Below are 12,036 nucleotides of genomic sequence, written 5' to 3' on the forward strand. Positions count from 1 at the left end.
ACACAGGAATTGAGCTCCATCACACAACCAGGTTTCAAAGAGTTGTGAATTCAAAGCAATTTATAAATATCAATATCAAAGAACTTAAAACAAGACTAAAACTAGGTTATATATTTGTGTCACTATTAAAATGCCAGTTAATAATCAATGGGGGGCGGAATAAACAAATAATAAACAAGGATGGCTAAAATCATGGAAGATTTCTCACCAACTTTTACTTATTTTCCCATGAATATTTAGGTCATATTAAAGTGAAACGTTTCCTTCAAAGTTTCAGCCATGTTTCTGTTCATCATCGTCACTGTGCTGGTGACATGACCTGACTTAATTTGACATTACTTGAGTAATATTGTTTTGTGTGATTGAATTATTGAGTTCCTGTTTTTGTCAGGAAACATTATGTGATTTTAATATTGATCGAAGTGATTAGATGTCCAAATGGTCTCAATTTATTGATATAGATGAAAGTTACTTTACAGAGATTATACATACAAATAAATCAAAAAAATCCATCTAACATTGCACACATCTACATTCAGAAATCAATCAGATCACGGATCATGGATAGAACAGAGGGTTCTTTATCGGTGCTCAGACTGGCAACATTTCAAGTGTCTGTGAGTTTATAACTGTTTCTGTTACCTTTTCCACACACACACATGGCCTGATGCTGAATAGAAGCATTTTTATGTGGATTTTTGTCCTTCAAACTATCACAGTCATTTTCATGCTCAAAAAGCAGATACATGACAAAAGAAAGCTATGTGTGTTTTTTTAAACAAACATTCTTTGGGGTTGGTTATCTTAAAATTATGTCAGTAAAAACCACAAAATGTATAAAAAGTTGAATCCAAATGAACTGATAGTGACATAACCCCTTTGGGTCAATGCAAAGTTCATGTTCCCAACTGCAATTTTAATTCCATTGATAGTTCACTTCCTGCAAATACAGAAAAACAAAGTCAATGAATTTGTGGAATGCTACCAGTGTGTGTAGTAATTTCTTGCATGTTAAGCACACCTGAATAATCAACAGTTTTCATTTTCGGTTATGATTACAATATGCTGAATGCATAAATTGTAACTTCCATTATCTAAAAAAAATCATTAATATATAAATGTTGCTTATGTGATAGTTAAAAGCAGTGTGTCCATCTTCAACAGTAAATTCATTAATATGGACATAGTGCAAAGTCCCAAACGCACCAAAATTTGATAAATGCTGCTAAATCAAATGATGATTGGTTACCTGGAACATACTTATCTATAGGCCATAGGCACCCAAACACATCACAGGAATACAAACCTAAACTCAGTACGTTTAATGAGATCAAAAGGCAAACCCTTCCTATAAAGTTACACATTTCCCATTAAAATTAAACCAGATGAGTTAGTTAGTTAGTGCACATTAACCTTCACCTGCAGTGTGTGAAGCAGTGGTGGTTTGCAGCCAGCAGTAAACATTTGGCACAAGAGGTGATGAAAACATCTCAAGTCCTTTAAATGCATTTTCCGAATTGTTTTCACTTAAAAGCACAAATTGCAGCCCTAAGCTTTAAGATCTTACTTGGATTCAATTATTTGTTTTTCAACACCATTCAGAATATGAAATGGTTGCAGTAGTGATTTGCCTGATTTCATCTTGAGAATGAATGGATGAATTACCTCAACACAATGCCAGAAAGTCTTATCTCTTCCAATAAAAAATGTCTTGAATGTGAGCCCATAGAGGCCTAAATTAGTTGAATGTGTAAATACTTTATTATTTGTAGGTTTATCATTTATTGTGGGTTAAGAGAACCAGGCTCTTATGTCATGGACTTTTAATGGACTCAATTCCAATTCCATTCATGGCAGTTCTGCAGCCTGCCTGTTTAGTCAGTTAGGTAAATTAGTTTAGTAGAAACTTTTTATCAACTGTTCGAATTGATCAAATCCTTACCACTGGCTTTAGCTCTTTCAACTGAACTGAGAACCACCAACTGCGATAGAGTCCAACTTAATCCTATGTAGATTACACAGCAGGAAAACTCAAATCGAGACCAACATCGAGACGGATAGTAAAACCTGAAGTACAAACACCATTAACTAACTTTTGGTGAACTTTTAAATAATCAAGCATCTTCCTCTGTTTTTCGCTGTGACTGTGAGAGGTTGAACAATGTCAGGGTTGAGTTTGTGTATTACTGAGTCCGTTGTTTTAAAAGTCAGTCTCTTTTTCCTCCTCCATCTCCTTCTTTTACCAAAGTACGAAGCGAATAATCACCGTGTAGAGATTTGGCATAACCTTGCCTGACCAATAAGAAGGCCGTCTTGGACTATCCAATCAGAAAGCAAAGTCTATCTGTCCAAGACAAGACTGCCTTCTCATTGGTCCGTTGGGTACGGCAAGGTTCTGCCAAAGCGCTGCACTTGTACTTTGAGTTTGTGTTTGTTGCTACACAGAGTGGAAAAATCTGGAGCGCTTAGTGAAAATGTGGTCCGAACATTTGAAAACCGATTTTCTCAATTCAAATCTTTTCTACAAGTATGCAAAATGTATTAATAAGCACATATCATTTCCACACATTTGCATTTTCTTTACAAACTTAATTATTTCACAGGATATTGATCTCAAAGATGTGGGAACTATGGGGATGTTGTTGAGAAATAAACTGCTGAGTTTGGTGCTTTTTCTAATGTTATTTTAACTAAATGTCCACTGTAAAGGAATTAACCTGATTGTTTTTCCTACACCACCCTGGAGTCAATGCTTGTTCAACATCTTTCACTTTGTTTCTTAACTTGCTGTCTGCTGACATGTTTCAGGGGGTATCCAATGAGATTAAGGCATTTGTAAGGGTGGACCAATGGCTGAGAGACCATTTCACAGGCAAATCACAGCAATAACATTTTTCAACACAGGTGGAATAACATTTTGACCCTCCACCTTCCATCCATACAGCTGTCCAGGAGCCTGCATTGATCCCAGGTGAACGCAGGGTCTTGGTTCAGGCCTTGTCCACTGTAGGGATCTCTGGGAGGGACAGAGACTCCACTGAAGACTGATCTGGATCTGTAAGCAGCTCCTCCTTATCACTACGGAGAATAGAAGAAAACACAGGAAAACAGGTTCAATGGCAGCTAATGATGAAACGAGTGATTAATGGCTGGTGTAGTGGTTGGGTTGGGTTGGGTTCAGTTGGGCTCGCCTACCTGACAGAAGATGGCCTCCTGTGCAGTTTGTTGCGGCGCAGCACGATAAAGACGAGAGCAGCCAACAGCAGAACAGAGATGACAGCCAGCGTGGTGAAGAGGAAGACTGCTTCAGGAGGAAAAAGAAAAGGTGAAGACCGAGCAGCAGCTTTTGGAGTGCGAGGTGATGGTTTGTTTGTGGTCGAGTTTACCTGCAGTCCAGCGGCTACGAACTCTACCGCGTCCATCAAAGCGAGCTGATGGGGGCACCAGAGGAAAGCCAACAACGTTATTACACTCGTTAAAACATTAAATGTGGAATAAACGTTCACTGATCTCCACTCTCCATCACATTTATACAGCTGTGTATATCCATTCATACTTCGATTTACAGCAGACTGGTTAAACTGTATTTGCCTTCATCGTTGCAGCGGGCCATGCACTCCTCTGCAGTGACGAAGCGATTCATGTTTCCACCGCAGCCACCGTAAATGAACAAGCGGCATGTTCTGCTGTCTGGGTGGTAGTAGTACATGGTGAAGGCAGCGCGGCAGGGGCCAGTGGCTGAGGCTGCAAGACAGTGCTCTGGGGACAGGGGGCAGTGTAACATAAGTCACTGGAGGGTTTTTTTTTTTTTTTACAAGGGAGTTTGCTGAGGACATGATTTTTTAAACATATCATTTTATTCAAATCTGACAAATGAATGTTAACAATTTTAACTGAAAAGCCTTATGATGTGTAAGTGTAGCTTTGTTTGTGGGTTTGTACCTTTGTAGTCCTGTGTGGAGGGGCCTTTTCTGCCAGATGGCAACACTTTCACTGTTGGAGGAGAACGGAATGATTAACATCCAGTTATGTTTCGGGAACAAGAATGACAAAACACAATAATAAGAAGAAAGCACATCCCACCTGAACATGAAGACATGCAGCTCTCCTTGGTCTCGTAGTTGTTGTTGTTGCCTTGGCAACCGCCAAAGATGAAGGATTGACAGGTGCTTGTCTCGGTGTCGTAGTACCAGTGTTGAAATGCGGCTCTGCACGGACCGGCCTTTGGCTCAGCTTCACAATACTCTGTTTGGACAACAGCAGGATCAGTGCATGTCACTGGTTGATGCAGGTGGTAGTAATAATAAAGATGTTTCATATTGTTGATACATTAATGGAGTAGTGCCATCAGAATGAGACCCGTTTAATGGATATAAATACATTTAATGTTATCATATAGAAAATAAGATCTAAATTATAGTAAATACAGAGGAGAGGACAAACATACCAGCAAATGTTTCAGCAGATACTTCTTGACGAGAGGCTGAGAAAGAGACGAGACGGTGACGCAAGTTTTATGAGTCAATCATCAATGATCCTTTTATCAGTCACACACACACACACACACACACACACACACACACACACACACACACACACACACACACACACACACACACACACACACACACACACACACACACACACACACACACACACACACACACACACACACACACACACACACACACACACACACACACACACACACACACACACACACAGGGAGTGTGAGCTCATTCTGACAGCTTGTAGCACACATTACGGCTCATTCTGGCTTATAATTAACTAATCACAACCCAACCAAACACAACCAGAAGTCTAAAAACTAAAATGCTTGGTAAAGCTTTTGGGGAGGACTTTGTGGTCCTCCGCTGAGTATTAATGTGAGGGCGTGTGAGACGAACAAGCAATCTAGAACAGCACACAGAAGAATGTGACAAGACCGTAATGTACTGATTTATGACACGGACTTCTCTGATTACTCACACACCCTCCTTTCATTCCCAGACATTGCCTTTCACACAACCATAATCCAAACCCTTCACCTTAGACACACACACACACACACAAATCCCTGTGTTTGTATTACTTCAACTAAATATTACACAACAGGCTCATGAATAGCTTGTGGTGGAGTAGATGTGGTGTAAATACACCGCTTAGCTTTCTTACCATTTCGGGCAGAGACGCCATCTTCACTTTTAGCCTCAGATACATAATCCAAAGCAACTGGAAGGATGGAGGGACGGGTGGATGGAAAGGTGGAGAAAAGGAGGTAAAGATGGAAGGAAAGAGAATATGAACAAAGTCAAGGAGGGAGAATTAATACAATTAATTAGTACTACTATTACTGCCAAATACTGTTACTAGTAAAAGTAGTCAGTACTCGTATGACGATAGCTGTGATAAATGTATACCTGTATCCTGGATTAGAGCCCTTCGAATGGTTTTGGGCGCAGCAGTCGACTCATCGGGAAGCACAGAACCTGAACGTGCACGCGCACACACACAAACACACACACACGCCAAGCGCAAGGTTTGTATTGGTTACAGGCACAATGCGTTGCAATGTACAGTGCGTTAATTATTCAGCTTTGTTGTTGCTGCAAGGTCACACAAAGATAAAAGTCTGCAACCAAGACAGAAAACAAGAGGTTCAACTGAATACGGAACTGAACTCACATAAGACTTCATCAATAAAAGCAAAGTTTAAAATAAAAGTAAAGAAAACATTAAAATGCATTTTGTTTATGGTCTTTGACTCACGTGAAAAATTAGCACTGTCCTCTGTGTGTGTGTGTGTGTGTGTGAGGTGAAGTTATTGTTTATCTTTAGAAACACAGGTCACCAAACCAGCCTGACTAGTTACATGACACCTCTCACACACAGACACACAGTGTGAAGAAGAAACCCTTCTCACGTGGCTCTGTGGCACAATGGAGAGCGCACCAGAGTGGAAATTTCAAAGTTTGTACAGTAAAGCTACAGAGCACCGAGAACATGTTAGGTAAATGACACTGAATGGGACAAACAGGAAGCATGGACAATCACAGAGAGTCAAACTTTAGTCCATGTTTACTGTGCTGTGAGAAAAATCATCAAAACAGTGTTGGAAGAACCTTCTGGAAGATTTTACAGCGTGCAGTGAATGAAATGTTTAGGGTCTGACTGTTGCAGCCCCCCGACCCACAACAGGAAGGCACCTGACTCTGTGGTGCATTGGACTTCTGCTCAGACACTAGGCAAGGAATTCAAAGTTATGGGTTCCAGGTCCCACCACAGTGACATTTGTGGCGTGAAGAGGTGACAAAATTTGACATCAAGCAGGATACCTGGGATTTCATGAGGCTCAGTCAAGTATTTACTCCAGAAATGTGAGTGGAAACACAAAAACTGGTTGGTTAAGTTAATGCTTTAAGCACTTGCCATATAGAGTCCTGACTAGATTTGAAATCTTTAAAGGTTTAAAATGTCCTATTTTTCATGCTAGTATGTATAGTGATAAAATAAAGCTGGAATTGAATTGACATTTGCATAATAAAAGTTGTCTTCAGTGTCATAGCTGTCTTGCTGGTCAAATATCACCGGACTATTCTTAATATCAGTTGAGGGGAAAAAACATCAAGTTTGTGTGGCAGAGGAAAGGCTGTGTCATTCCCTACATCCAAAGTGTTCATCCTCTTCCTCTACGGTCACCGTTTCATAACATAACACACTCAGCCTGTTATGCTCGAATTTCATATTGAACTGAGCTGTTGCTTACCAGTAAATACAAACATACTGTCAAAGTCATTGGGATAAACGTCTTAAAGACCGGAAACATCTGAACCAAATTTAAGGACAATCAATGCAATTTGTGGGCTAAAATGTTGACAGAGAGACAGACAGACATTCTATGCCTCTTTAAAACTACACTGCTCTTGTTGCGACAAAAACAGTATTTTTGATGCGTTACCTGTGACTCCGCTGCAGGCAGCTTCACACTCCTCCTTTGTGTCGAAGTTATTGCGATTGGCTCCACAGCCACCATACTGGAATATTTCGCAGGTCCCATTGGTCACATTGAAGAACCACCTTGGGAATGCTGCCCGGCAGTTACCGATCTTCTTCGGCAGGCGACAATGATCTGCAAGAGGCGGCAGAAGAAAGCCTTTTAATGTCATTGCATCAGTACAATGACGTGGAATGAGAGCACGTACATCACACAAACTGCTCAGATATATTATAATATATAACGTTTAGATCTATAGTAAAGCTGCTGTTAACCAGAGAAGGAGAAAGCCAACCAACACACACGTCATTATTTAAATAAATTTGCATTTGTAAAGCACACTGCTTCCTCATTCTGCCAGAATGTCCAGTGCTGAAACCATGCTCCAGATCATGGCTTTTATAACTAATGTTTTTATTGGGAATGCAAAAATAAGTAACAAAATCTAACGTCAAAAGATTTTTCCATTTTTGTCTTGACAAGAATAACCGAAGGGGTTTGTGTTGTTGGAGCCACTGACACAAACATTGTGTGGCATGTTTCACTAAGCGGGAAGTAGCCAGATCGTGTTTCAATGCTGTTTACCAGGTTTCCTGTGCTTATCAATGATGTATGTATGATGTCATGATCGTCCCTGACAGCTTTATGTGCAGTCAAATATGTCACAAGACTGATAACATGTTTAAGCCAGCGAGTCATCACGCTTCAGCATACATCTGATTTACAGGGTAAGGTGAAACACTTCAGCGTGTACGTCACTGCCAGTATGAGTATTTAACCCTTTAGGTGAGAACTTCTACCTTTTAAAGGTTCCGTTTCTGTAAAGCGAGCAAACGGGTTATACCAGACACACCGCCTCTGACTGTACAACAAGCCAACACAATGCCACAAACGCTATATCGGGTGAGATGAAAAGTTTAATTCAGTGTTTGATTTAAGAGAAAAAAAACGTTTAGTAATAGTAATACCTTCCTTCTTTCTATCTCTCTCTCTCCTCTTCTCCCTCTTTCTGCAGAACAAATGATCTCCAAAATATCCTACAGTTGTGTGAGCAGTGTCATGTAAAATGTTTGCTTCGATAAAAACAAATAGCAAAAAAAAATGACTGGGACCAATGTGACAGGAAAGCAGGATTGATCAATCAGCTACTAGGGAAAGGTGAAGTCATGAGGTGACGTTGCGTGTGGGAACACAGCAGAACAGGACCGGCTGCATTCCCTCATTTCCATTCACATCAACAAGGAAATGACCAACTTTAACCTGGAGCAGCAGCGGCCTGACACTGAATCACTCACTGTCCATGTCCTGCTTGTCTTTGTGTCTCTGATCACTGCAACCTTTTAAAGAAATGTTCCTGAACTCACAAGCAAGTCTTGGATTAAAACCAACATTACAGTGAATTGTGTCACAGTGTTGGCTGATGAAATATTCTGTCGACAAGTTAACCCTCTGGGAAAACACCTTTGTTGGACCATCGTCCCCACATCAGTGGCAGTATGTAACTGCATTTAATTTAGCTTCTCTAAAAGCAGTTACATAAGATGAAAAGGCGCCATCAATTCCCATCAACTCACAGGAGAAAGGAAGACCATTTTAACAATCAGTGATTGATGAACTGATACCACTTTGAATTGATCTCACTCAATCACCACTGATAACGATACACACTGATTTCAGTGTATCTGATGTTTCCGTTTATCCGCTTGAGTTTAAACCTACAACAGTCAAGAGATGTGGAAAGATTTTGTTATTTACATACAATGATGATTACTTCTCCTTTCCTCCATTTCTGCAATAGATTGATCCTTTTTCTGCTATGTTGTCCCCAGTGTCCTCAAACAAACCCAACCTTTGAGGCTTAACATAACTAAAACATACTTACAAACACCTTACAATACTTTATCTTATATTCCTAAAGTACTTGTCTTGCTCTGAAGTTAGACTGCCATTAACACCCTTGTGTGATAATGATATAGTTTGTGCTGATGAATTCATCAACAGAAAGATTTTAGTCGAAGCCTTTTTCATGTTTGATAAGAGGAGGAAGTCCAGAGGGGCTAAATCAGGTGAGTGGGTGGGCGTTCAACAAATGTTTATGTCATCAGGAAGAGCAGCCAGGAAGTCTTACACACAAGACAATTCAGAAATCTGACCAAACAGCAAATAGGACCATAACAGTGATTTCCCACGTTTCATCATTTGAAGTTGATTTTGATTGAATTAACTCAAACCAATGGCTTCCTTGAAGAAACGACATCAACACAAAAACTGATAGATTTGTTGAATTAACAAATCTTCATGAATTGAAGTAAAGCCACTAGTATAGTTCTTTAATTCCCCTGTTAGGATGGTCAATCTGTCGTAAGATGTATCACTGAGTGCGTTTTAATGCTGATTGCAGATGTACACTACACAGAAATGTGTGTCGTCTGTAGAAAACTATGCAGATGTAAAGCAGTCCTCATCCTGACCACAAATACATCTTCACTCAAAAACAAACTAATCTATCAATCCACCACAAACCTCCATTAATCTGTGAGACCATGAGCCTCCTTCACAGAGGTGACATTTGTCAACAGAGGAGCTGAGAAACATTACAGCCTAATGTAAGACTAAGAACCTGTTTCTTTCGTCATTTATTGATTTAAAACAGACCAGTCAGAGAGAGAGAGAGAGAGAGAACACTGAGACCCGGCGGAGTACTCAATAACCCTCTAAATCTAAACATACTGACCGATGTGGATATACGCCCTGTGCACACTGACTTCATGTCAATTTAGAAAAAGTCCTGTCCACACATAAAATACCAAACTTTAAAGATAAATAGATAGCATAAATGTCCTTGTCTTTTGTTTGTTAAACAAAACAGAACATGGGATGTTGAAACCTCAATTCTCTCATCATGTTTAATATAGTAAATAATATATATACATTTATACAATGTTTTTACTATATAGAATATAGTATAGTATATATATATACTTTATAGAATATAGTAAAAAGTGTACAGGTACAACAGTAAAGAACGCTTGTCAGTCAGCTGCACACTGACAAAGCATTCATTCGCAGTTCATTAAGAGTTTTCTATTAAGAGTTCAGATCCTATATTTAATTGACTTTGATTTGGCTAAAACACAAGAAAAGTGAGCTGGTAGTGTAAAATATCACCTTTGTTTGTGTCGTTGCTTCTGGCCTCCAGGTCGTCTGTCTGCGGTGGGACCGTCTCATTGCTCTCCAATGTAGCGGTGTGTCCCTCCAGCTTCTTGCGGTAAACCTTGAACTGCGTGCTGGATTGGAGCTGGCACGCGCCCTCGGCTTGCTCCGTGCATTTGACAAGATGACACTCCGGGCTGCCGTCCTGAGGGAAGCCGAGCAAGGCCAGGTGGCAGTCCGCATTGGCGCAGCATGCTTCCCGGCAGCTTTCCGGGTCCTTTAAATCTCTTCGAACATCCAGCCTGACGCCTTTGGCATCTGGGTGGAGACCCTGGTTCTCCTCGACGTCCGTCTCCCATTTACACTCCTGAGACAGACCGGGCGAAATAAGGAAGACAAGGGCCAAAAGGGCGCAGAGCCCGAACAAACGCAGTTCAACCATGGCTTCTCTTCCCCAAATCCTTTCTTTGTTGTGTTCGCTACCAAAAACGCAACTTTGTATTCTGTTATTAGGGAAACGCTTGCGGATTTCGTCGAATTACACTACGTTTAACGTGAGTCAGGTTGCGCAGAAGAGTTGCTTCACTTCCTCATTCGGTGACTTTTTGTTGTCGCACAGAAACTCACCTGAGCGACAGGTTAGGTCTTAGAAGCCACGCCCATGATCCACACAGTACAAGTTTAACGACTGTAACAAATTCCAAAAATATGAATTCAAGAGAAATCACATGTATGATGTGTATGCAGTATGTAAAAGTGTAATTGTTATGATTTTCTAAAACATGTAATGCGTGTCAAAAGCGTGTTAAAAGGTTGTTGGTGAGAAAAGCCCTTTTCCGTTGATATTCTCAGGTGTAGATTTGATTGTAATATTGGTATGGACTTTTTTTGTCAGAGGACCAAAATGTGGGGTTAAAAGGGTCGTTCCAGGTTGTTCAAAACAATGGTAGTTGTAATTAAGTAGCAACTTGATACTTGAGATTCCTATTCAAATTTATAGCTAGAAAATAGGAGTTATTGTGCTCTTTCATTCAGATTACTTCAATGAATAAACTAATTGAAAGCCTTTCTTTGTAAAGATTGACATAATTGTGAGATGGTCTCTTGGTCGTTACTTGTAAAGGAAGTATTTCTATTTTTCGTTGCTCTTCACCTACACACCACTAGATGTAGCAGATGCTGCTCTTTTTGAATAGATGGATTTTATTCTTTTTTTTCTCTCATTTTCGTCCCCACTGTGTCCCTGGGCTATTTTGGAAAACTGGGTTTAGCTGTATTCCCTTTGTAATGCTAAGGTATGCTACACCAGAAATGTTCATGTTCTGTATTTTCAACTACAAATGGCTGACTGATAGCACAGTTCGATTAACCGAAGTATGTATTGTAACATTTTTTTTTTTTTCAATAAAAGAACACCTGTCCCACCTGATATTTGTACCACATTACACAAAAAGTGAATGCAGGAAGTTCTTGCAGATAAACACAAGATATTGTTGTTCATACAATCCACACAGCCTCACATACTTGTATTTACCTACAGTGCTGTTAAAATGAGTTTGTGACAGGCTGTAATGGGACAGAACAAGATTACTAAGTAAACCCTAACTAATTCAGATACATTCTCCTTTTCTGCTCGCATTCTCAGCACAGGCCAGTTTGAAAATGATTTAGCTTCTGCACCGGTACAACAGAGTTTTACATTATAAAAATAAAAGCAATGGTTAGGATGTACTTGGTACACATCACTCATACGGGTGATAACTCATATGGAGAGACACATGCACACACCCAAATGCTCTGAATATTCAGTAGCACTATGACCCCGCGAGATCAACTCCAGGTCTACTCATGCTACCTTCAATGTTTCTTCGTAAACTCCAGTACTAAAT

The 12,036-nt window shown here is 40.0% G+C and overlaps 1 protein-coding gene across 3 annotated transcripts; it reads right to left on the minus strand.

Moving 5' to 3' along the window:
* Positions 1 to 426: 426 nt before the first annotated feature.
* On the minus strand, positions 427 to 10,769 carry spint2 (serine peptidase inhibitor, Kunitz type, 2). 3 transcript variants are annotated; one of them, XM_076146215.1, is made up of 11 exons: positions 10,163 to 10,769; positions 6,959 to 7,129; positions 5,421 to 5,489; positions 5,176 to 5,232; positions 4,448 to 4,483; positions 4,084 to 4,245; positions 3,943 to 3,993; positions 3,592 to 3,759; positions 3,387 to 3,431; positions 3,196 to 3,304; positions 427 to 3,078 (listed from the first exon to the last, which is right to left on the minus strand). In XM_076146215.1, the coding sequence occupies exons 1-11, from the start codon at positions 10,587 to 10,589 to the stop codon at positions 2,991 to 2,993; spliced, it is 1,383 nt and encodes a 460-aa protein (XP_076002330.1). In that variant the 5' UTR covers positions 10,590 to 10,769; the 3' UTR covers positions 427 to 2,990. The 3 variants fall into 3 exon arrangements, with proteins under 3 accessions (XP_076002330.1, XP_076002323.1, XP_076002315.1); XM_076146208.1 differs by having other exon boundaries at positions 3,196 to 3,301; positions 3,943 to 3,996; XM_076146200.1 differs by having other exon boundaries at positions 3,943 to 3,996.
* Positions 10,770 to 12,036: the final 1,267 nt, after the last annotated feature.

Source organism: Genypterus blacodes, unplaced genomic scaffold (genome assembly GCF_046128005.1).
Source record: "Genypterus blacodes isolate CSIRO-AG114 ecotype Tasmania unplaced genomic scaffold, CSIRO-AGI_Gbla_v1 ptg000003l_1, whole genome shotgun sequence".
NCBI classification, from domain to species: domain Eukaryota; kingdom Metazoa; phylum Chordata; class Actinopteri; order Ophidiiformes; family Ophidiidae; genus Genypterus; species Genypterus blacodes.

Excerpts from the sequence above, each read along its gene's own strand:
- spint2 (XM_076146200.1), bottom strand. The coding sequence starts at position 10,589 with ATGGTTGAACTGCGTTTGTTCGGGCTCTGCGCCCTTTTGGCCCTTGTC. Across the intron at positions 3,997-4,083 it reads CTGCATGTCTTCATGTTCAG|CAGTGAAAGTGTTGCCATCT; the intron begins GTGGGATGTGCT and ends GTTCTCCTCCAA. Across the intron at positions 3,432-3,591 it reads GGCCCGCTGCAACGATGAAG|CTCGCTTTGATGGACGCGGT; the intron begins GCAAATACAGTT and ends TGCCCCCATCAG.